The sequence below is a fragment of the Astatotilapia calliptera genome, chromosome 6, assembly GCF_964374335.1.
Source record: "Astatotilapia calliptera chromosome 6, fAstCal68.1, whole genome shotgun sequence".
Taxonomy (NCBI): domain Eukaryota; kingdom Metazoa; phylum Chordata; class Actinopteri; order Cichliformes; family Cichlidae; genus Astatotilapia; species Astatotilapia calliptera.
In genome coordinates, this window is record NC_137427.1 from 4,377,882 (window position 1) to 4,404,519 (window position 26,638).

A 26,638-nucleotide genomic window follows, 5' to 3' on the forward strand; every position below is an offset into this window, starting at 1 on the left:
GTATAATGTGACTGAGATTTTTGAATACATCTTGAATGTCAGCAGAAAAATCACAGACAAGGCATCTGACAGCATGACATGCTCAGACTCTAACTGTAAGCAGACCTGCTGTCTAGATGTGGAGGAGGAGGAAGATGCAGAAATCCCACAAATAAGTGACTGTTCCTTAGAGAATTCATTGTGCACGGATAATCTGAGTCCTCCTCCAACTCCAGAGCTCCCTAAGTATTCAGAAACATTTGTCCCTTCAGCATTGATTTTAGCCTACCAGGAGAATTCTTCACCAAGTCTGGAGTCTCCTGACTGTCCAGTCAACATGACCTTTCTTACTGTGCTTCTTGCTAAGTTAGTCGACCATATTGCATCAAAAACCAGAACATCCATACTAAACGTGGACCTGATTCAATTAATGGGTGGTGTAACAATGAGGGCTGAAAAAGAACTGGATTCCATTCCCCCACCAAGTGTTGAAAACCTGCACATCCCCATCTATAAAAAGCTGTGCAAGGAGTTTGGATCCAAATACTTGTTGCAGGCTGCCATGGAATCTGGTGACGAAGCATTTGAGATTGCTGTTTCAGAGGTTTTAGTGTCACAGCTCCAGAAATCTTTAGTAAGGTCAAAGAATTCTGGGATGATATGGAGAGTTGTCAAGGATGGTAAACTTTCTCCAGTGCGTGAGATTCCAACACCAGAGTCCCCCAGTGAAGAAAGTAATGAACAAAAAATACCCCTGCCTTCAAGCACATCACCAGCCAGTACTCTCAAGAAGAGTACTGGCTGGTTTTCTCGTCTTTTCAACACGCTCAATAGAGCCCTGGACAGTGACATTCACAGACTTGACTATACAGTGACAAACCCACCCGTCTGGACAAACCCTGTTCTGTAATTTCTATCTTGAAAACTGATCTGAGGCTCATTTCTCAAGATAAGAAAAAATGCAATGTAGGGCTTGTTAACTCATTCACTGCCAGCCATTGGCAGTGAATGAGTTAAACCCATTGACTCATTCACTGCAATTGACGGCTATAGACGTCAATGGCAGTGAATGAGTTAAAATACCTCTTAGAAAGTTAAGTTAACAAAGGAGATCTGGAATTTTAAAAAGACCTACAAACAATCATCTTTTCAAAAGTTGGGACATGTGCAACTATTTAAAAATAGTGCACAGATAATGATTTTTGGACACATAAGCTGTAATCTTAAATGTAATACATTGGATAATTGAAAAAAATGCTAATTTGCTTTCCTCAAAACACAAGGTAAGACAAGAGTACACTCACCATGTGTCTGTCACTGGCCAGTTGTTAATGTCTGACTGTGTCCATCCTAAATTAGCTCAGCTTGTTTAAACTAGTGTCCAGAATACTTTTGTGATCTGAATGAATGTACCAACTTTTTGGAAAGATGGTTCTCTTTTCCATCACCCCCAACCGGTCGCGGCAGATGGCCCCGCCCCTTCCTGAACCTGGTTCTGCCGGTTTCTTCCTGTTAAAAGGGAGTTTTTCCTTCCCGCTGTCGCCACGTGCTTGTTCATAGGGGATCATCTGATTATTGGAGGGCTTTTTTGTAGGGTCTTTGCCTATGGTGCTATATCTCTATAACATCGTACTGAATTCTAAGCACCATAGTGGTTCTGTGGGTGATCATCAGAGGAAGGTTTAGGAGTATTTTGCTCCCTCAGCCGCTCTCTGGGGTTCATCCTGTGTTCTTGGCTTTCCTCCAGATTCTCCTATTGGAAATTCCAAATTTATTACAAAAAACAATTGGAAAATAAAAGACAACAACAACTGAAAAATAACTTGGATCTGTTTTTTTCTTTCTGACTATTTTTAAAGCTTTTAGGCTGCATGTTTTAATTACTGTGAGGATAGGCTCTGATTTCAGTGGAGATTCAGTTTGCTCAGCATCACAAACATGCTTGTAGACGTTTTTTTCACCATTTCACAATTATTCTGTTTGTTGTTAATTAAAAAAGTAAATAATAATCTAACAGTTATAGCAGTATTGTGCAAAAGTCTTGAACTACCCCATTTTTTTAATAGCAACATAAACACACATACATAGTTACAATGCTATTATGATACATTGTGAGACACCATTGTGATCTGACATTCCATCCTATACTATGACATTGTCTTTGGTGCTCAGCTGAACTGTCAATGGTACACGATTGAGGAATTTATATAAAAATATTTGCTTATAACTTATAAATGTTGGCACTCACAGTGGCCTAGGCATTGTTTAGTTAAAGTTTCATCTAGATTGGGTTACTTGTCTTGGAGGAAATAGGGAACATACAAACATATAAGGCTAAAATATGTTTTGAGACTACAGACAGAATTTTTGGGTCGAGAATTGCTTTAAAAGCTTTTTTAATAGTAAAAGACGACATGGTTTAGTCAAACAGTTTTGTAAGGATTATAACTAAACACTAGATGGAGACAAACACAAACTGAACTTCATGCCAGACACTGGTTTTATTAAAGTAAATAAAATTTAATACCGCAAAACTTCACATTTATTTGTTAACTAAAACACGGTTTGATTAGTGTCTAAACAACCTTAAAGTTTTGCAATGAGTTTTGGAAAAGAAGACAGCAAGATGAACATTATGAACAATATTTATGCTAATAATATATAATGTACTTTATGTAACTGCCACTGAAGGATGTCAGAGAGGAATACCTCAGGATCTTCCAAACTCCAGGGACGCGTGCCAAAGCTCTGATGAAGATGATGGTATGACAGAGTTCAGACAGCAGTTCTGATAATAAGAATGTCTAATACACCTCTTCCTGCAGACAATGTTCCCTCTCACTTTTCATGTGTCTGAGCAAACACACAAACTCCCTGAGCGGTTGATGGACCTGATGGGCCTGGGTCAGGGCTCATGCATTGTTCTTCGGTTTAATGAATATTATAATTTCTATCTGACTATGTGGATTGTTTATTGTTGTTGTTGGTGTGATCTGCTCCTGGTCCCTTGTTTCCCTGTCTCTGTGTTTGGGTGTGTGTGTTGCGGTGTGTGAGTTTTGCTGCCATACCAGGCCTGGAGAGTCTTCAGCCTTTGAGCCAGACACACCTGGTGGAATCAGCCACCTGTTGCTGATCGTCAAGGAAACACTACTCAAGAGAGGATCGGAGAGGCAGCCAGCGCGGGATTGTTAAACTAGGAACATAGTCAGTGCTCCTGCTCACAGTTACTGTGGTCGCTGAACTTCTCCTGTTGGAATGGTTAAAGTGTTTTTGTCGGCCGGTGGATGGGACGGTACTCACTGTGGACTCTCTCGTTTCCAGGTGGATTGTGGAAACGTGTGGCGGGAGCAGCACACTGTTGTACAAAGGCACCGAGGAGGACTAAACACTTACCACAGATCACGGCACGGGGATTAGGAACGAGCGCTCAGAGAACACAGACGCTGTGGATTGTTGGCACTGTTTTATAGTTTCTTTTCATTGTAAATAAACGCACCATCTCCATTCAGAAAGTCCTGCATTTGGGTCCTACTTTCCCCGCACTGTGACAGGACCACTGTGAGCAACATCACACGTGTGCACTGTGGTCTCGCCAGCATCGCATCCATGCAAGTTACATAGTTTATCAAAAGAATCAAATTACAGCATTTACATTTCTGTTAGAATGTTTTAATTAAGTTCTTTAGCCCACTGACAGTGAAAATGACAAAGGTCTTCTTCATGACCTGTAGTATGTTAATGCTATTGGAAGTATAAATATTTAATTTTAGCTAAGGCAAAACATGAACTGCCAACCAAACCAACTATAAACTCCAATTTTGAAAACACAATTAACATTTTTAATGTAAAGCTCTGACTTGTATTATGAGTATGAGCCAGTGTGTGAAGCTCCTGCTGTGGTCTGTGGGAGAGTCCTGTAACTCTTTGTCTGCAAAATACAGTAAGTAATGACATGATTATTTGCATTTCTACTACTCATAAAGTAGCGACAGTATTTAATGATCAATATCCATAAATGAAATTTATAAATAAATGACACTAGATGAGCACAAATCCAACTGAGAACTTAAATTTCACCTTATTTTTCCTGTGTGTCCTTCTCACTTCTCCAGTGGCTGCACTTTGTTGTTCCTGTTCTGGAGGAATTGAGACATGTGCACCTTTTAGAGATAAAATTTTGTTCACATTAAAACTTTCACATTTACATAGTGACATGTGTACTGTTGCACAAGCATGTGATACTGTGAAAATTCAATTAACTCTGCAGAATATATAATTACACAGTTTTTTCACCTTAATTTTCCCGTCTGCCCTTCTCACGTGGTTGTATGCATCGTCCAAGTTGATGGCCTCATCTGCTTGCAGGTTTGACTTTATGCGCATCAGCAGGTCCAAATGGTCCACTTCAAGACGATTCCTGGAATCTGTTTTCATACGATTCATTAAACCAGGGGTGTCAAACTCAAATACACAGTGGGCCAAAATTCAAAACTGGAACAAAGTCGCGGGCTAACGTTAATATTTATTGAAATATATTTATTCCTCCAGATATAAGAATGAATCTTTTCTTATGGACTCAAACACGTTTTGCTGAAAAACTGAATATGGAACAAGCAAAGCTTAATACTAAACAATATATATATTAGCTGTATAATACCAGTAGGCCAGCTCTGATAGTAATTTGGTATGGCTTCGCAGGCCAAATGTAAGTAGGCTGTGGGCCAAATTTGGCCCGCGGGCCAGAGTTTGACACCTATGCATCAGAGGTGTGGACTCGAGTCACATGACTTGGACTCGAGTCAGACTCGAGTCATTAATTTTATGACTTTAGACTTGACTTGAAAAAATGTTCTAAGACTTGTGACTTGACTTGGACTTTTACACCAATGACTTGGGACTTGAATTGGACTTGAACCGGTTTACTTGAAAAGACTTGATATTTTACCCCAAATATAAAATTTAACATGCATATTATATAGAGATTGAAAATGTGACGTCATTCACGGGTAGAACCGCAAAGGATTCTGGGAACTCGTGGCAAGCGGTACTAGCGCACACAGACTTTCAATTGAAATCAGTTATACAGCAATAAAAAGAAACACAAAAATGTCAAGAAGCCGTTGTATTATTAACTGCAATAGCCGGTCGCATGACAGCCACGGGAAGCCGACGGGTAAAGAGATCGGTTGTTATCGGATTACGTCGTTGAAGAGAAATTGTTCGAGCCATGTTTCCGAAGTAACAAAGACGCGACGGATGGCCTGGATTGCAGCCATTCAAAGATCAAATATAACGTCCCAGAACACTCCAGCTCACAGGTTAGTCTGCTCCAAGCATTTACACGAAGGTCAGTGTTTTTTAGTAGTTAATACGTCATTTTCATAACATAATTAGTGATATAGGTTACAAGTAAGTCTGGCGCTGAACAGAAATTGTCGCGCAATGCTCCTTTATTTATTGTGCATAAATAGTGAATTGTCCTGACACAATATTGCGTTTCGCTTCTGTTATTATGGTACATTGACAAAAACATATACTTTTATTCACAGGATAAAACAGGTTTTTTGTATCACTAATTGCCCAGTACGATTACAGCATACAGTATTATTGTCACTGCTACATTTCTGTGATGGGTACCAGAAATTATTTCCACTACTAATTAATTACCGTTGAGCTCAAAGGTCCTATTAATAAACGGTTAAGGAATGTATATTTATGACGACGATTTGTGAGACTGGTAAACTTATGATACGTACGATGGTCTTTCGTTCGACACGGTGCATTTCAAGGTCCTGCACCCATCCGTCGGTAAACTGTACCTGGGCTTGTTGCAGTGACCGGAAGTTACTAAACTTCATGAGTGTATGCGCTCACTCCAAGAACCGTATGATTATAAATATGCATATAAATATGCTAAGATGAGATAGCTGACTTCATCTAACTAGCAAATGTTGTCCAGGCTACGTTGGTGATACAGTTTTTTTTAATGTGTATGATATTTTTGTCATGCGATTTTAAAGCTGGTCCTACAACCGCATCCAAGAATAACATGCAGCTTATCTCAGAACTGTCGGTGAAAATTATTCTTGGAGCTAGGTTTAATTGAGCTGCATTTTAAAGAGGTGCAATTTCACAATTTGTGTATATTTTCTAAGTTCACTATTTTGTCATGTGTTGAGAAAAACACAGATTTTAAAATTACATGGTCTAATATTTACATTTAGCATAACTGCAACATGCTTTTTTTCGTTTTTTTTTTTTTTTAAAGACTCGAAAGGACTTGAAATTCAAAGTTTCAGACTTGTGACTTGACTCGGACTTTTACACCAGTGACTTGAGACTCGACTCTGACTTGCCTGACATTACTTGAGACTTGACTTGAGACTTGAGGATAAAGACTTGAGACTTACTTGAGACTTGCAAAACAATGACTTGGTCCCACCTCTGCTATGCATTAAACTAAAGCCTCTTTCCGAAGGGCCAGCTCTGTTCTAGGATGCCCTCTGGACCCAGTGGAGGTGGTGAGTGACAGGAGAACGGCGGCTAAGCTGTCATCCCTGATGGACAACATCTCCCACCCCATGCAGCAGACTGTGACAGCACTGAGCAGCTCCTTCAGTGGGAGACTGCGGCACCCACGGTGTGGGACGGAGAGATTTCGCAGGTCTTTCCTCCCCACTGCTGTCAGACTCCATAATAAAGACTTTAACTGATCAAGCACACACATCCATACATATGCAATAATACTAAGTGCAATAATCCTTTCTGTCATCGTTGTATTTTTACTCAGTTGTATATAGTATTTGTATTTGTATTCTATTTTTATCTTATTGTATATTTATTTTATTTTATTCTACTGTATATAGTATTTTATTTTATTCTATTCTGTACAGTTGTGTACTGTATTTATTCTTATTGTATTCTAATTTTTGCCTCATAACTTTTGCACTGTCCACTTCCTGCTGTGACAAAACAAATTTCCCACGTGTGGGACTAATAAAGGTTATCTTATCTTATCTTATCTTTCGCAATCTGCACTGGATGCTTGAAATGTAGCACAAATCTACAAGCTGTGAGATGTGTTTTAGCTCTTTACATTTTAGTGTTGCAGCCACCATATCTGAGAATGTGCTGATTGACCTGAGTTTAAGTTTTTGCCTCATTATGTACTTGAATTCAGCATATTCACTGTCACTGACCTCCACAAAATGTGGGTGGTGGAGAATTGCCTCATACTTCTTTGCCAGTGTGGCAATGTCTGCTGCTCCATACTCAGAGCTGATGTCTGAGCTCAATGCCTCAATGTCAAATGCAAACCACTCCATTAATTTATCCTCTGAAAAACGAGCACCCAAGTGATCGTAGAGGTTACGAATCAAACGAGTAATCTCACCGGTATTTCTGCCATCAGCTGATGAGGCCCTCATTGCCTCTCTGACACGGTCACTCCACTTAACATCCTTTACCTCTGTTGAGTATTGGGAACGCAACTTCACAATCTTTGCTCTTGCAAAGCAGAGCTCTTCCATCACAGTCAGGTTGCATTTTTGAAAAGAAAGACAGGTCTGCCAGCTCACGCAAAACATCTCAGAGAGCGGTAAGAGTAACCTTGACGTTTGAATTGGTTACCTTTTTGTAACAGTAACTTGCCACTGGATCTCTTTTATCACTGGATTCTGTCTTGCAGTAGACAGCCATCGCACTTTGTACAGAGGCCTGAATGACTTTGACAGTGTATCCTCATCAAGAATCTTTGCTAGGTCTTCTGATTTTCTCCTGTTTACTGTGGATCTAGAGAAAGTGAAATGAACTGTTCCACATCACGCATCAAAGGTACATCTTTCGACGCATCATCAAAGTCCTCTCTATGGACCACACAGTGTTGTTCAGTGAGTTGTGGTATTTGCCGATTTAATAAAGCTGCAAATCCGTTGTGCTTTCCTCGCATTACTGAGGCACCATCAGAGGTCAGCATCACCATTCTCTGCATGTCTAGTTCATGCTTGGTGTAAAACTGAGTTATTGCCTGCACATTATCCTGAAAGGTGCATGTTGTCAGCTGGATGATGCCACCAAACAGTTTTATAGTTGACGTTATTTTCCTCCCTGTATTTAATATACAGGACTAGTATTCTGTGCACTGTTATGTCTGTGCTCTCATCTATGATCAGGGTGTGCCAAGGTGCATTTTTAACTTTACACATCATCTCATTCTGCACTGTTTGATTCATTGAATTCACAAACTCAAAGGCATCATTTTTGCTTCGCCAGCTTTCTGGTATACTCATATACTTTGCCATGTGATTGTGAATTTGTTGAACCGATAGCATAGAATAATTCATGTTGATGGCATGTAGTAGAATATTGTTGATGAGAACTTTAACTTGCTCGGGGTTGGATTTCTTTACAGCTTGTTCCTGTTCTCTCGGTCTTTGGCGCTCTCCTCCAACAATGTACCCCATCCCCATCTTACTGCTTTCTAATGACTTTTGTGCTGTCCACACTTTCCCCCCGAAAACTCGCTTGCTATTTTGGCCTCGCAACATGTTTTGCAGAGCGGGCCTTTCTCGCTCGAAAAAGAAAAAAATCTCACCCAGTTTTTTCTTCTGTTTGCAAAACCATCTTAAAAGAATTGCATTGCTTTTTTACTTTGGCTTGGTGAGGGCATGTGCCACTGCCTCTTCGTTTTGCCATTATTATAAAAGGTCAACATAAGCACCACATCGGCCACACCACTTACCTAGCTAAAACACCGGTGGCGGCACATAAAGATGCTACCGCGGTAAAGTGAGCCGTCATTTGTGAGCCGCGGTCAAGCCAGCCGCCTCTTATCCGCCGCATAAATTTCCTTGCGCTTTTACACCAGTCTTTACGGTAGCGCCTTTTCGCTTTATGTGCCGATTGAAAGCCTATACCCGCGCGCACGTGCACGCGCGCGAACAGTCGCACGCGCACGCGCGCACACAAATTACAATGAAACAGCCCGATACAGTCAATACAATTATGGAAATGTCAGAAATTCATTAAAAATCATCCTGAGTAGTCGAGGTCCAACTTTCAACACATCCCTCCTCTGGGACACCTACTGTACCTGTGTGCCAAGTTTCATCCAGATTTACTGTAAAATTCCTCAGAAATTAAAGGACATTTATATGCAATTCAATACAGCCAATACACTAGAATTATGTCAATTTTCAAAAATTCATGAAAAATCATCCTGAGTAGTTGAGGTCCAACTTTCAACACATCCCTCCTCTGGGACACCTACTGTACCTGTGTGCCAAGTTTCAGCCAGATTTACTGTAGAATTCCTCAGAAATTAAAGGGTACTTATATCCAATGCAATATAGCCAATACAATATAATTATGTCAATTTTCAAAAATTCATTAAAAGTCATCCTTAGTAGTTGAGGTTTCAACCCTTTTTCTAGTCAGTGGGTGTGTGGGCAGACAACTCTGGCTTGTCACCCAGTTGGATTTCCTGGTATTTGTAAGATGGCACTATCTACAAATCAGGACACATTAACTATGATATTTAAAAAATGACATGATGACATAGTCCTTGGTCAGTTTACCAAGCATTTCTCAGTTTTGTTCTTTATAGTTCTGTTCATCATATCATTGTTTGTGAGTCCTGGATTATTTGATGATATGTTTACATTATGTATTCTTTTGTTTTCAGTTCCATATTGCTTTTAAGTGTAGTTCTTTTTCAGCATTCCACAAGTGGATGGAAGACTTGTGAAAACACTCTAGTGTTAAAGCCAGTCTTGTCTTCATGTCTGTTTATGGTTTTGTCTGTGTCAAGCTCGTGTATCTTAGGTCCGTGTTTTAGTTTGGTGGCCTCTTGTCTCTTTCTTGTGTTGAGTCTTACGTCCACTGTCTTCTTATTCCCAATGTATCCCTGCTGTGTTACACAGCTGTCTCCAATTCCCCTAATCGCCATCCTATTTATACATTTTGCCAATCTCCCGGTCTGAAGTACTCGATTCTATTCTATTCTATTTATACAGGGAGTGCAGAATTATTAGGCAAGTTGAATTTTTGAGGAATAATTTTATTATTGAACAACAACCATGTTCTCAATGAACCCAAAAAACTCATTAATATCAAAGCTGAATGTTTGTGGAAGTAGTTTTTAGTTTGTTTTTAGTTTTAGCTATTTTAGGGGGATATCTGTGTGTGCAGGTGACTATTACTGTGCATAATTATTAGGCAACTTAACAAAAAACAAATATATACCCATTTCAATGATTTATTTTTACCAGTGAAACCAATATAACATCTCCACATTCACAAATATACATTTCTGACATTCAAAAACAAAACAAAAACAAATCAGCGACCAATATAGCCACCTTTCTTTGCAAGGACACTCAAAAGCCTGCCATCCATGGATCCTGTCAGTGTTTTGATCTGTTCACCATCAACATTGCGTGCAGCAGCAACCACAGCCTCCCAGACACTGTTCAGAGAGGTGTACTGTTTTCCCTCCTTGTAAATCTCACATTTGATGATGGACCACAGGTTCTCAATGGGGTTCAGATCAGGTGAACAAGGAGGCCATGTCATTAGTTTTTCTTCTTTTATACCCTTTCTTGCCAGCCACGCTGTGGAGTACTTGGACGCGTGTGATGGAGCATTGTCCTGCATGAAAATCATGTTTTCTTGAAGGATGCAGACTTCTTCCTGTACCACTGCTTGAAGAAGGTGTCTTCCAGAAACTGGCAGTAGGACTGGGAGTTGAGCTTGACTCCATCCTCAACCCGAAAAGGCCCCACAAGCTCATCTTTGATGATACCAGCCCAAACCAGTACTCCACCTCCACCTTGCTGGCGTCTGAGTCGGACTGGAGCTCTCTGCCCTTTACCAATCCAGCCACGGGCCCATCCATCTGGCCCATCAAGACTCACTCTCATTTCATCAGTCCATAAAACCTTAGAAAAACCAGTCTTGAGATATTTCTTGGCCCAGTCTTGACGTTTCAGCTTGTGTGTCTTGTTCAGTGGTGGTCGTCTTTCAGCCTTTCTTACCTTGGCCATGTCTCTGAGTATTGCACACCTTGTGCTTTTGGGCACTCCAGTGATGTTGCAGCTCTGAAATATGGCCAAACTGGTGGCAAGTGGCATCTTGGCAGCTGCACGCTTGACTTTTCTCTGTTCATGGGCAGTTATTTTGCGCCTTGGTTTTTCCACACGCTTCTTGCGACCCTGTTTACTATTTTGAATGAAACGCTTGATTGTTCAATGATCACGCTTCAGAAGCTTTGCAATTTTGAGACTGCTGCATCCCTCTGCAAGATATCTCACTATTTTTGACTTTTCTAAGCCTGTCAAGTCCTTCTTTTGACCCGTTTTGCCAGCCTAGGCTTATTGCAGCACAAATAAGGGAAGATTCAGGGGCACCTGATCCACTATAACTGTATTATTTGTCAAAACTGAGGGTGTTAATGCTAATCTCAAAAGCAGAGATGGGTGTTTGTCTTCTGAATTAATTTAGAATAGAATAGAATTCAACTTTATTGTCATTGCACATGTCACAGGTACAAGGCAAGAAAATGCAGTTTGCATCCATCCAGAAGTGCTTTAGCCATGATATAGATATATTAGAATATATATTAGCAATAATATAGGTATGTAAGTATATTACAGAAATGGGTCTATTATGGTATGTTACAATGTACACGGTATGAAGGTATGTTATGAATATGCTATAACTATAAGTATAGTTACAGGCTGTAGTGAGTACAAACTATGTGCAGGCTATGAACAGGATATAAATATAAAAAACTATACAGAATATGAAATAAAAAAAACTATACAGAATATGAGATATACAGCTATACAGAAATGTGAACTATGCAGATTATAAACAGTTGTAGAATTAAAAATGATCGTATTGTACAGAATGATGTGAGCTGCATCCACAGAAGAGAGGTCTAAGAGATGAAGACTCTGATTACCGTTCAACCTTAAAATTCTATAGGAACCACAAGTACACCTAATATTCCAAAATTAAAATCTGGATTTCAGAGCGAGTCAGTGAAGAAAAGCAAATATGCTGTCTCTTTATAGTCACTGTCATGACTCTCTCAGCAGCACTTTTGATCCATCAATATTAAACAATTATTGATGCAGCAGATTGAGATGAAACCTGGCCCAGAGGTACAGTAGGTGTCCCAGAGAAGGAATCTGTTGAAAGTTGGACCTCAACTACTCAGGATGATTTTTAATTAATTTTTGAAAATTGACATAATTCTATTGTATTGACTGTATTGAATTGAATATAAGTTTCCTTTAATTTCTGACAAATTCTACAGTAAATCTGGATGAAACTTGGCACACAGGTACAGTAGGTGTCCCAGAGAAGGGATGTGTTGAAAGTTGGACATCAACTACTCAGGATGATTTTTAATGAATTTTTATACAAAGCGAAAAGGCGCTACCGTAAAGACTGGTGTAAAAGCGCAAGGAAATTTATGCTGCGGATAGGAGGCGGCTGGCTTGACCGCGGCTCACAAATGACGGCTCACTTTACCGCGGTAAGATGCTGTCATAGCCCGTCAATGACTTTGATTAGCTGCGTACATACGTATGCGAATCGCATCCTTGGCTGGAGCAGCCAGTCACCCGTCACTCACTGACTCGCACTGCAAAATAGTACAGAATGAATTGTTATGTGTTCATTTTATTGTCGATTCAGTGCAGATTTTCTGTGCGTGGAGACTGTGTCAGCCGTGCGCAACTGAGCGCGTGGGCAACGTAAAGGGAGCAGTGCCTGGAGACATCTTTTGTGGCATCTAGATGATATCAGAAGTGGTGTGGATTTTATTCTTTTAACAGTTGCTAACTTGGCCCATGTTTATTCTGATATTAGCTTTGATTAGCATTTTCTGTTAACCTAGAAGTCATTTGGATGATGTCCATCAGCATGAATGTTCTCATCTGCCAAGAAATCTGCTCCAAACGCAAGTGCTGCCTTCCTCTACCCGTACCTGAGTTGTTTGTTGACCTTCTTTGTTAAATCTGTGAAATGCTGAAACTACAAATAAACTAGTGCACTTTTTTGTTCCTCGCATTCCTCTATCGTTGAGTCAAATGTTTAGTGCTGTTTGTACTTAGTTCTGGAGCTGTCAGTAAGAAACTAACATGGTGACTCATTACGGGTCAGCGAACTTTATAGACATTTACACTTAGGAGTGTACTCACTTTTGTTGCCAGCGATTTAGGCAATAATGGCTGTGTGTTGAGTTATTTAGAGGGGACAGCAAATTTACAATGTTGTACAAGCTGTACACTGACTACTTTACATTGTATCAAAGTGTCATATCTTCAATTGTCCCATGAAAAGATATAACAAAATATTTTAAAAAATGTGAGGGGTGTTCTCACTTTTGTGAGATACTGTATATATAATGTTTATCTGGTTAAATTCAGTATAGTTCCTACAACAGTTTTCATTATAAAATATGTTCATCTACAACCCTTAATATGTGTATATGTGTGTGTGTGTGTGTGTGTGTGTGTGTGTGTGTGTGTGTGTGTGTGTGTGTGTGTGTGTGTGTGTGGCACCAGAGGGAGTGTTCGCCCAGGGCACCAAAGGGGCTAGGACCATCTCTGCCCCCACAGATCGAACTACAGTCATGCTTCTGGTTTTCACTGTAACTCACTGCCACAAGGTGGAACCAAGTACCAACAAACTGTAAAGAAAAGAAAGACTCACCCCACTGGTGCAATGGCGAACTCTAGTGGAAATTACTTATTTGAGAAAACAATGATTAGAGCTGTTAGGCTTGATTTCATACAACACACTCAAATTGAGGCGATTGCACCACTTTGTGAATATTTTATTTGAATCATAATAAAAATGGGTATTTTTTTTACTCTAGTAGAGCTTCAGAGAATAAATGCCAAACACACTGAAGCTAAACATGTTGGACCAGAACCCTTTAACTGGGCTTTTTCACATATTTGACACCCATTTGTTTGTATCATAATGTAAAGTCACAACTGTAGTAGCTGGCAGCAGGGGCTTTACTCATTTTGGCAAATGAGATAAACAATAAAAATACTGTACAGGAAGGTGGAGTCTGAATCCACAAGTGTACAAAGCTGTATAAAAGATCAATTAAACTTTTATTTAACACATGTTATTATTAATATTATATTAATATCATTCTTAAACATCATCGTTACATTCGGCGCCAGTGAAATGTTGATGCCCCTGAAGGTGACATTTATCCACCGTGTTCATACAACCATTTCCTCCCCTAACCTAACATTCACACACACTTCAGTCGATGTATCAGGGCAAACTAGGGGTCATGCCCGAGGATGCTCTGACATGCAAAAGAAACCAGAGATCAAACCACAGACAAGTTCATTAGCAGGCGACCCGCTCTACCTCCTGAACCACGGCTAAATGCCGAGATTTCAAGATAGGTAAGAAGGTAGGGATATTTATATAAAACATACCTTTAAAATAAAGAATATGGAGGATGCTGTTTTGAAAATCTATATTTTTTTGATGGTGGGAAATTACAAATCAACATGAAATTAAAAATGATTAAGTCAAAAAACAGGAAAAATTTAAAAGGATATATACATTGCTTTTAATGATTATGCATGCATGAATTTTTAAGAACTGAAACTGTACATGTAAGAGTAACATGTGTGGTGAGGGAGGAGCAGCTAGCAGGCCCAGTGGGAGTGTAGCATGGAAGTCCAGTCAGGCAGGTGGGACACCGGGCTTTTATTTGGCATTAACAGTAAGAAGTCGATAGTGGAAAGTTCTCCACGGCTCTAGACAATCCGGCCATACATGTCCCGGGGTCAGGTAGATGTCTGCACCCGCCCGTTACAAGGTCTTTCTGATATCAGGTGAGAAGAGAGCAGCATGCTCTTCTGCACTGGCTGCAGACAGTCCAGTGTAAGGGTCTCCCCTGCTACCACAATAGTGTAAAGACACCCCCTAGCGGTGCAGTGCCATAATGACAGTTGTTACACAGTGCCAAAACTGTAATGTGGGTTTGTTTGTTTTTTAATATGAACAACTTAAATCTTTGGTTTTAAATTCCACTTTCTCATTTTTGAAAATGAAAAAGTAAAATAAGAAAAAGGAGGGAACAACAAAAAAAGTAGCATCTGTACACATAACTGCGATGCATTTTTTTGAACATTTGTGTGTTTCTTTTTCGTTTAGAGTTAACCTCATTTTACCTGAACTCCCTTTACATCGCATTGGTATCTTTGTATGTGACAGAGAGACATATTTCTGATAACAAATGTCATACTCATGCATGCTCATTAAAAAACAAAAAAAAAAGCTCAACAAAAACAGCACAGCAGTACGAGAAGACTGGAGAGACAGCTGTGATCTTATTAGTCCACCGGCTCAGGGAGGTCCTGGTAGCTGTGGACCTGTGGATCGTACTGACTAATCTCAAATTGTTCACGGTTGAGCTCAGCGTATTCTACCGAACCCTGCAGACACACAAGCAAAGACAATAAAGATTCTGATTATTAAATACACAACACAAAGCAGTATTTGATCGTGGCTGCAAATAAGATATGATACTTTCAAATCTGATTTTATGTTTTATGCTTATGTGGATTTTATGCATCATAACAGATGCCAAAAGCAAAAACTGCAAATTGTCTACCAAATATTCTGACCTGAGCAAACCAAATCTGCTATCCAGAACACACAACAATGAGAAATTAGCCACTTTTAGACAGTGATGTCACATCCTCAGTTTATTCTTCAAATTCCCCAGTTTAACCGCCTTGAGCACCATTTAAGGACAAATAGCGCGGCCATCAGTGGTATGTTTAGAGCTCAGTGGGAGACAGTATGTTGGCTGAGATGGGATTGAAGGTAATTTGACTGGACCGCAGCGCCTGATCTGACTGCCTGATAGGGAAGGAAGCCCCGGCCCAAATGCTTTTGTTCTCGTCTGGAAACTTTGACAGCCGTTTCCCTCTCTCTGGATTATCGGCCTGCAGAGGGTCACCGAGAGCAGAAGGATACATTACATGAGTTACTATATAAAACTGTGGTGACTATTTTACCCACTGGCAGAAAAATACAAGTGTGCAATAAAATGAAGATAAACCTATACTGCTTCTCATCTTGTGTCACTTCCAGAAGAAGATAAAAGCATGAATCATTCATTAATGCATAAAAATATACAGCACCAGTACTAATCATCACTCCACAGGTGCTTATGCATGATTCAACTGACGAGCTGTACCCGCCATTATCATGAACTCATACACTCAGTGTGCAATACTGAGGCTTTTAACACTTGAATGTAACAAGTGAAGTGAATACATTCAATGCATTTATAACTCATAATACCTCATCAAATTTAGATGCAATCTTAAGAAGATTACGGATGCATTAATCCGTGTGTGATACTGAGGAAGTGAAGAGGTTAAAACTCCAGCAGCACTTTTATAGAAGTATTTAATTGTTTGACTGAAGTGCTTCAGGGCCGTCATAAAAATAGAAAAGAACAAGTCATATACGTCCTCTGCCATATCTAAGGATGGGCTGGGCATCTACAGCAGTCATGTGGCTTCAGGCCATGGAAAGGGGTCCAATAGAAAACCTGGGTGGCACCATTTTGTTCCGTAAATCGTTGAAGTGCAACTGAAGCGTGCTGTTGAAGTTTTGCACCACTTGAAGTTGATAGGTCTGCTTCCAAAGGCTCCCAAAGGCCACCCAGACTCAGTGGCAGATCCATGTATGACATAGCAAATCTATTTAAAATGATTTTGCCTCGTGATGATTCTGGTGAAGGCGACAAGCTAAAACACCTCAGCTCATACACATGACAAGTCTCCAGACTTCATCATCTCATCTGTGCACCTTGGAAGCAGGTGCCAGAAACTTCTATGTTTTTATATTCCTGAGCGTATAAAGTACAGTAAACACAATGGATGTTTCTGGAAATGACGTGATGTACAAGACTGAAGGAACTCCTGTTATCAAATTAAACATGGACTCTGCTTTTGAAAACACTAAAAAAAACACGAGATTACTGTTACATGTCTTGTATTTGTCTTGCTATGATAACTGGGACATGCTCCAGCCTATCACAACCTTGATAAGGATAAGAGGAAGAGAATCAATGGATGGGTGGATGTCATGTATTTGTATACTTAATATAAGGGCGTATAAACAGGTCACAGGCAGTAATAAAAAGTGAAACATGTGCTCTCTTGCCAACAATCCCACCAAAGACGTCTGAAGACGAGTGTGACTGTGCAGATAATTACTCACATAGTCGGGGGGATCAGCAGCACCTGCAGGAAATAGTATCAGTGGTTAAATGTGCATTGGTTGGGTGTGTACACTGCTCAGTCACTGGCTGACCTCAGCGTCATTCATTAGTCATTTGGCAGTTATGTTGACCTGGGTGACCTTGCTGACTCATTCGTTCTTCATCTGCAAAAGGCTTTGTTTAAGCCTATAAGTTCAGTCTCAGTCATCCAAATCGATATCTACCACATTCTCTCTTTTAAAGATTCTTCTCTCATCGTCTTTTATCAGTGCTGGACAGGAAACATTAGGACTCCGATGGACTTCTTGATAGAGACATGCAGCGTCTGGCTGCTGTTCTAATAACAGGAAGTCCCTGCCAGTAGTAACAGGATATGGTCATGGTTGTGTAGCTGGAAGGGGTAAGCTGTCTTTCTATGAGTAATGGAAGTTTTTAATCTTCAAATGATATTTGGTTAGATCTGAAGTGTCTCTGATAAAATCAGACTGCAGGTTTTAAAGCTGCATTATCTCATTATTTGTCACTCAGAAGCAGCACAACCAGATAATAAGCTTATATGATTAAACAATCAATAGGCTGATAACCAAAGCCTAATTATATAGACTCAGAACAACACTGGCTTTCATTGGGAGGTTTCCATACTACAGAGGACCAGAACTGCAGGTCTTTACAATACTGATATTTTTCGTTTTTAATTTGTATGTATGTTTAATGAATGTCTGGATTTATTTATCCCACAATTTCCACATATATTTATTCACATTTTTGTGTTTTTGTAACAATTTTTTGTATTTTCCCCAAATTTTGTGGAAAACCCTAACAACAAAAGCAAGCAGAACAAAGAAAGAGCAGACTGTCAACTGATATCGGCTGAAGAGTAAAATTATTGTTTGTGTCAGTAGAGTCTGAGAGCAACAATAAAACAGTGAACATATTATTCATAATACAGCACAGGCCTAATTTAAATGTTTAAAATTTTTTGATGGCTCCATTTTTTAAAGGCAACTAAAATATTGTAAATATCTCAAATTAATTAACTCTTACATTAATTATTATTTACGGTGGATATTCTGGCATATCATTCTTTAGTATGTGCTTATTATTCTTTATGTACCTATTATTTATTTGATGTTGGCAGTTTTAGCCCTCCATATCACAAACTCTTAAGGAAGACATCAGACTGCTGAGCAGCACCATTGTGAAACTAACTTTCTGAATAGTTTCTCACAGATTAAGTTAAGCAGTGTGAGAGAGGTTCATCTGTGGATGGTGAGATGGTGAAAATAAAAAACAAATAAATTGCTGTTCAAATTTTAGCCTACTGCCTGATAACATTTAGAGAAAAACACATATTAGTGGGATAAAATGCCTTTTCATTTTATTAAGAATACATCGACTGTCTCACAGCGAGAGTCCTTTCTAACAAAAAACTGAAGTGACAAAAACTCATTTTCCATGACAGATGGTTCTGCTGTTTTTCATCTGAGAATGAACAAATCCATCAAATTTGAATAAACATCTACTTAATTATAAATAATTATAGGGGCAAATTAAACATAATTTTTTTTTAATGAAATAGGTTTTTCCAGTTTTCCATATTCACTTTCAAAAGCAGCTTATCTGAGCTGGTTAGGAAACCAAAACAATGAGCTGAAAGATGCTAAAACAGTTTCAAAAGCTGAAGCAAATCGAAAAGTTTGGTAAAAAAATAAAAATAAATCCCTTTGTAGTTATATAAACAAATCTAAAGTTAAAATGTAAAATCATAATTACAAAAATAAATAACGAGAGCTGCTTCAAAGATCAAACTCACCATTTGGAGAGTTTTGGAGCTCACTGTAAACTGTGTCTGTGCCTTTTCTCAGTGGAACTGTTAAAGTCAAAAGAAACACATTAGTCTGCCTGAGCATCAAAAGACAAACTTTAGCAGATACTGTCTCTGTGATCTATAAATAGGCAGGTTATGTCACACTCCAACTGCCATCTCAGGTCCGATGGGACCTTGAGCACAAGACCACGAGGAAGAAGAAGAAGCAGAAATCACTCTGGCGTTTAGTTAAACCCTTCCTGTTTATAAGGTCTGCAATGATTGTGGAAATCCCAGCAGTTATCTCTGCATTTACAGCAACCTGGAGATGTATTAATTATGGGTAATTAGACCCCTCCTAGTACGCGTTGGTTGCTCTTATCAACTATAAAGGAAGTGCATAAAGCGGTGAAAATGACTTTTTTCAGGAGGTTTGGGGAAACTGCGAAGAAAGGAACAAGGACAGACCAACAAAAGGTTTAAAAAACATTTTGTGTAAAGCTGCATATTATTATATATTAAGCCATTTATTTATTATTTACTTATTTTCTCTATTTGTTATTGTATTTATTTCACCCCTCTTTTCCCTCTTCATTCACATCGCACACAATAGCTTCCTAATATTCCTGACGACCAGCCTTGTTTCTATAAGTATTGTATGCCTAAGTCTGTGTCCTAATGTGTCTTCTCGCACAGTTGTTTCATTTTTTAAAATAAATACTGGATTATTTCCCTTCTGTGTTCGTGCACTGCTGACCTCTGGCAGGATCTGTTGACCGGGCGTGCACCACCTCCGTGTACTCCACGTTAGGCTCGTTGGACACCTCGCTGATCTCATCATCGCTTTCTGCACCAATAAAAAAATCTTTAACACACTGAACTCATATGATTGTTGGGTTTTTCTCTGTATCTATGAAGCGCCTTGAGGCGACTTTTGTTGTGATTTGGTGCTATATAAATAAAATTGAATTGAATTGAATTGAATTGAACTATTTCACTTTCATCTTGCAATGCTATAGCTATGAAGCCAGGCTGGAAAAAAGCTGTGGTATAAATCTGGAGGATGGCTACACAATTCCAGCTACTCCCAACTACACCAGGAAAACCTACTTTGTAAGGCTTAAATTCCTTTGAGAGGTACATTTTTAGTAGAAGGATCATCTGACCACGTGACCTTCTTCTTCTTTTTTTTCTAGAATAAATTCTGCACTTTAGAGCAGGGGTCTCGAACTCCAGGCCTCGAGGGCCGGTGTCCTGTAGGGTTTACATGTGTCCTTGATCCAAAACAGCTGATTCAAATGGCTAAATTGCCTCCTCAACATGTCTTGAAGTTCTCCAGAGGCCTGGTAATGAACTAATTATTTGATCCAGGTGTGTTGACCCAGGGCACGATCTAAAACCTGCAGGACAGGCCTGGAGTTCGAGACCCCTGCTTTGGAGAAACCATGCAAAGTATAATGGTGTGGGTTTAAATTTGGATTTTTATTTTTTTAATTCGTGTTATTGTTTCAGGCCTCATAGCTTCAGAAGAATGTGGGATATCCACATAAAATGTTCAGGGCTGAAAAACAGATGTAAGCTCTGTTCAGAGCTGCAACCAAATCATTTTCACACCATGTGTCACAATCAGTCTTTTTTATAAACTTCATAATGGACAGCTGTCATAAAGTGAGACAAAAAGGGTAAATCCAGGACAGCTCATTAAATTTGCTGAAGTTATTTTAAAAAAGAATAAGCTGTTTCTGAGGGGGTCAGGTGGGAACTTTCTCTCTAAATTTAACTCATTTTAAATGAAATCATGTCAGAGCATTAAACAGTGATGATGTTCGTATCTCATCTCACCTGTTTCAGGTTTCCGTTTACTCCACACGCTGACTTCAGCTCTGTCCACCTTCACTGTAAAGCAGACAGGCAGATTGATTGACTGCTTAATTGATTACAGGTTATTAGTCATCCGCCAAAATTAAAGTAACAAAAAATGTGCACCAGTAAGAATAAAAAAACATACCTTAATAGGTAACTAGTAGTAAACGCTTACATTACATAACCACAGGTGTGGTTCATTACTTTTTGATCTCCTTGTTGCTGTTGGGTGTGCGGCTGGTAGCCTCACACACAGAGTTACCAGCCTCCCCATCTAAGTCTTGTCAAGAATGAGAATAAATGCATTTCCCCAAATCTCCCTTCATGTTTTCACATGGTCAGAAGAGATAATGAGATCAACTTTTGGCGGCACACTCCCTCAGCTCGGCCCACCGGGGGAGATTGAAACCGTAACAAAAGCAGCAGATTTTAGATTCTCATCTGGAGCACACAGAAATCTTTTACTGCTTCGTAAACAATAGGTTGTTAATTCAGCAGCGGCTGAAAAGCAAAAACAACTTCCCAGTTGGTAAACCAAAGCTTGTGTGATTAATTTCCTCCACCTACTGCACTCATTCAAACTTGCCTGGGCTGAAACAAAATAAGCTCCAACCCTCCTCACCAACACTGGTTTTTATCAGCAACGATCCCCGTGAGCGTGCTCTGCTCCAACATAGGAAGTCTCTTGCAGACTCCATTGTTTCAGTTTTTCAAGGAAGTCTCTGTTGCACACATTCTTTCTCAGATATTAATGTTGATTTTTTTTTTTTGCCTTGGGTATAGGATAACCAAACACTATGCATGTATGATAATAATAAATATTATTCTTGGACATTTTTACACAAATGTATCCTCAGATGAGCAGGAAAAAAGAAGTATAACGAATAAAGGGCACCAACACACCTCTAAATTAAACCATTATATTTATTCTACAAGTCTCTCTTCCAGTCAGAAAAGGGATCAACCAAAAGTATATACACACGTTTCCTGTGAGTATAATAAAGCGTATTTACAAATCAGCCCGATTTTAAAAATGCATTTGAGACAAGTAGAGCAAAGTAGAGTTGTAGTCGTGCAACTGCAGACAGACACAGTGAGCAAAGAAACAAACAGCCAGACACGATAATGTTTGGTATAAATTCAGAGGCCATTTAGGTGGCAGGAGGAGGGGAGAGGGAGCAGTGAGTGTAGTTTTTTAGCCTCCTTTGTAGTGAGAAAATATCTGTCTATAATGTCCTAAAAAATTAGCATTATTAACAGGATTACTTTTGCTCGTATTCATCCTGAAATGTCTTTCTGTGAACTTCCTTTTCCTTCAGAGTAAGTAAACATTGCATCAATGTCCCTCCGCCCACTGCTGGGGCATCTCTACACTGTGGCTGGGATACTGTAGCTGCTCCTGTTGCTGATGTCAGCAGGTACCGACGCCACGCTATGTCGCGTCCCATTGGTCACTCTCCCCTCCTTGCCATCAAAGAAAGACACTGCGTCTGGAAGAAGATGATAACGGGCGCGCTGAGCAGTTTGCAACAAGTGTGACAATCAGTGCCCTGCCATGTGACTTCACTATCACCCAGCATGCACCTAAGGCTGTTTACTTCCTGCAGCAAAATCCTACATTTCCTGCCTCTGCTTAGACACAAACATTTCCAACTAAAATACTAAAAACAGTGACAGCAAAGACAGACAACACACTCAAACATGTGAACATGAACAGAAGGGCAACACAGACTGTACCACAAACAAAAGGTAACCAGGTCTCCTTTGCAGGAGCCATGCATGCATAGTAGAACATGGATCATTGGGGGGTGTGGGTTACATGCTGCAGGCTACGATTGTGCGAGTGAGGGGAAGGATTATTGGATGGTAGCATAATGACTAATGAGGCCAGTTAGTGACACACAGGAGAAAAGTAAAACCAATCTACCTGTGGCTGCATTATAAACGTCTGTGTCGTGGGTTAGATTCACTGTTAAAGGGTCATCTGATTTAGGGCTCGAAGGCTTTCTGAGAAATGGTGAAAATAAAGTTAGCTCAGGCAGCAGTGAATTCAAAAAGAAATCAAACAAATTCCACTAATCACCATAGCAACATACATAAAAACAAAACTATAGAGGTGGTTCTGCATGTTGTGGTCATTTGTTCTCTAGCTTACAGCCTGCTTCTTGCCTGCACATGTTTTGTTTATAAAAATCAACCATGCCTGAATAAGCAGATTTAATAAGAGTAATTGAAAAAAATTGACTTTTTGGAAAACTGGCTAAAACAAAAACCCAAAACAAAGCGCAGGATATGTGCTGTGATTGTTTAAGCTCGTAGTTTCATTCATTTTCTACCAGGGTTTATAGTATTGGTGTTTTTTAATTAACAGTTAGTGTATTTGTGATTTCTTTTAAACATAGACCAGAATAATAAAGCACGTGCTGTATTAGATGTTTGTATGATGGCTTATTACAGCCGATGTAGGTAGGGTACTATTCAGAGATAAGGATATTCTTGGACATTAAAGGCGATCTATTACACTCTTCCTCATTATCCTCATCAATATCATTATTGATGTTCATGTGAAACATAGCCAGATTTTCAAATAGTAAGGTCAGTCTCTGTCCAGGTAATTTTCAGATTCAATGCTGTGGGTGTGAGCACAGAAGCCACACCCACCTGCTGTTTAAATCTTCTATTTTCGAGGAGCAGCCAATCAGAAGACGGTTGAATTTAAGAAGGAGGAGTTGAAGAAGCTTGCTTCAGACAAACAAAAGATCTCCTTTAAACTTTGTAACACATGATCTTTTTGTTATTTTAACCACACTAATATGCACAACAACCAGTATAGTTCTTTAGAGACACCAAACACTACTACAGGACCCGAGCCATGAGCGAATAAAACTAACATCTGCAATATCTGTGACATTCAGAGGAAGCAAGTATTCATGATAACTCACACCGACAGTTCAGCAGCTGCTTCTCTTCTATCTACAATAAGAGAGGACAAGTGAGGGGAGCAGAGGGAAAAAGGCGAAGGACGGTTGGTTGTCATACATAGACAACAGAGGCCTGAGTTGCTGGAGGATTGTAAGTCTCTCTACCTCTCTTAGATTTGATGTTCAGCATGCTCGCCACCAAGAGCAGAACTAACAGCAGCAGCAGCAGCAGACAGGCCACGACAATCAACCCTTTTTTCCACGGTGCCATGAATACTGTAGAGAGACACAGATGGGAGGTGAAGTCAGTAACACAAAAGAACATAAAAGGGAAAAAACAGCAGCTTATGAAGGAGAAGAAGGTGCTAAGATATGGAACGCCAGGACTGCCATAATGAATTAATTAAATACACCATTAAATAATTAATTAAATGTGGCAATAATTAATTAAAATTGGAATTAATTAATTAAATAAATAGTTATGACACATGTAATTAATTAATTATTGACACATTTAATTAATTATTTATGTATTTCACATTTTAATTAATTATTGACACATTTAATTAATTAATTATTGACACATTTAATTAATTATTTATGTATTTCACATTTTAATTAATTATTGACACATTTAATTAATTATTGACACATTTAATTAATTATTTAATGATATATTTATTTATTTCATTTTGGCAGTCCTGACGCCTGGCTCTCGTCATGAAATAATTTTATCTGTCAGCCTCACCCATCAAACTCAGGGGGCGGGGTTAACGCTGCCCATGCAGCTTCTCTAACATTTGATTGGTTGCCGTGCAAAGTAAGTCAAAACAGGTCGATCCTAGATAATCGATTGCTTGTGTAGACTTGGGGCAGCCAGGTATCCCAGAATGCAGATCAAATCACAGGCCGTTTTTCTGTCACCAGCTACACTTTTAACAGTGTTTTAGCTGCGAATGTCGCGCCGTAATCTTCACATGTCTGGTCAGGTTGTCAACATAGAACATGTTTGCAAAAGTGCTCAGATGTTTTCAGAGATTTCACTAGCTCTGCTAACAGTTAGCATGCAGAGTGCACCGAGGGGGTACATTAACCGGTTTGTTTACATATTTCACTCTCCGTGTTCCACATGTTGCATTCGCAGATTCTCATTTTCACCGAACGATCGTCTCTTTCCGCCTGGTCTTGTGTCTCTGTGCTTCTGTAACATAAAGAACGAGCTGACATTTTTCTCACGAAACCAGCGATCAGCTCAACAGACCCTCAGTTTACCTGCATGCATCCTCCTCCTCATCTGTCAGCTGTTTAACACCTGCTGCTAATTCAAGAAACAGCCTAGTTACCTGGTGATAGTCACAGTTTAACTGCACAAGATAAGTAAATATAGTATTTTCCCCGAGCGCAGAGCTGCTGGAGCTTGTTTCCTTACAGAGCACTTTATAGGCGAGCCAGCTTTATCAGCGGCTGATGTCCAATCACCAGCACACAGCTTTCAAACCTCAGCTGAGTTTTAGCTCTCAGTGGTTAAACGCTGGACTTCATTCACTCAGGTTCTGTCTGTCGGGTCACGTTTACTTCGCTGTTTTATTTACAACTGAGCAAATCGGTTTGGCTGAGGTTAAAGTTACGTTTCATAACTGCATAGTTTCACAGACGTTTAATGGTTCACTGGCACATGTGTTAGACTGAACTATCATCTAAATATCATCTGTTTTTTAATAGTTATTCAACTGTCCAGCTGTCTGTTAGAATGTGATTTTTTTTCTCTCTCTGTTGGCAGAGGTATAAAAATGCGCAGGAAAATCTGACGTGCATGGCAAACTTCACCGACGATATTTAGGGAGGAATAAACACACATCAAACATAAATGAACCATTTGCCTGTCTCCATAATTGAGAGCATTTTCTCTTCTTATGTCAACACTCTCTCTCTCTCTTTTTTTTTTTTTTTTTTTTTGCTTTTTCGGTCATGTTATGTTTACCTGTCAAAGGCTTGTTACAAACTATGAAACACATTGTGCAGACTTCTGGATGTTAGAAGAAAACGAATACTGCTCATGAATGAGACTAAAGGCAGGAAGGTGTCCTTTAAAACTAAACATGTTAATAGGACCTCCCTGTTTATATCATAGTTTATGATATAGCACGTGTATTTCAGTAATAGCCTGCTGAGGCCACTATACGTGCTGGCCTCATATCAAATGTGAAGGCAGACTGAGTCTATGTTTGACGTTTTTTATATCTAATCTTCCTTTTCAAACATTTAAACAGCAGCGAGTCTGCAGCTGAGGGAATACAAATTCAAATTGTCGGAACAGGTTTGCTCGTTTCTTGGATTCATTTGGTGATTTATTAAATGTATAACTGTGTGGTGGGGCGTGGTCTGCGGTGCCGTGCAGGGAGGGCGGACGCACCTGCACGGCATCCTTAATCACGCCCGCCTAGTTAAAAACACGGGGACTGAGGGGTTTGGGGGTGTTGTGGTGTGGTGAGATGTAAATAAAGATGACTCTGAACGTTGCTCCGTGGTCCCGCCGTGTCTTATTCACGCCACATTGGTGCCGAAACCCAGGAGGCAGCACGGCGGGTCCATATCGGAGCCAGGGAATGGAGGAGCTGGCCCAGAGGGTGGCCGAAATGGCGGCCGCCCAGCGGGAGCAGGCGGCGGAGGTGCGTCGCCAGCAGGAAGAGCTGCAGGACCAGTCCGAGCGGCACCTGGAAAGGATTGGGGAGCTGGCGGCGCTGCTCTGGGCCTGGGCGCCACCCCCACAGGTGTGTCCCG

At 39.8% G+C, this 26,638-nt stretch overlaps 1 protein-coding gene and 1 long non-coding RNA gene across 9 annotated transcripts in view; one reads left to right on the plus strand and one right to left on the minus strand.

Moving 5' to 3' along the window:
• Window positions 1-3,008: 3,008 nt before the first annotated feature.
• Window positions 3,009-3,491, plus strand: LOC145429280 (uncharacterized). The gene is made up of 2 exons (XR_013909522.1): window positions 3,009-3,183; window positions 3,301-3,491. It is a non-coding gene; the product is annotated as an uncharacterized LOC145429280 (long non-coding RNA).
• Window positions 3,492-13,809: 10,318 nt separating this feature from the next.
• The window catches only part of pecam1b (platelet and endothelial cell adhesion molecule 1b), a 28,485-nt gene continuing 15,656 nt past the window's right edge, over window positions 13,810-26,638 (minus strand). Inside the window, exons 9-16 of one of the 8 annotated variants that reach the window (XM_026169793.2) lie at window positions 24,023-24,133; window positions 23,879-23,909; window positions 22,864-22,943; window positions 20,916-20,969; window positions 19,831-19,920; window positions 19,080-19,136; window positions 17,266-17,288; window positions 14,478-15,461 (exon numbers count right to left, since the gene is read on the minus strand). In XM_026169793.2, coding sequence (XP_026025578.2) covers window positions 15,360-15,461; window positions 17,266-17,288; window positions 19,080-19,136; window positions 19,831-19,920; window positions 20,916-20,969; window positions 22,864-22,943; window positions 23,879-23,909; window positions 24,023-24,133 — 548 coding nt within the window. In that variant the 3' untranslated portion in view covers window positions 14,478-15,359. Of the gene's footprint in view, window positions 15,462-17,265; window positions 17,289-19,079; window positions 19,137-19,830; window positions 19,921-20,915; window positions 20,970-21,842; window positions 22,427-22,863; window positions 22,944-23,878; window positions 23,910-24,022; window positions 24,134-26,638 lie in introns of those variants that run through there. The other 7 variants (XM_080302321.1, XM_080302322.1, XR_013909416.1 and 4 more) reach the window with 7 other exon arrangements.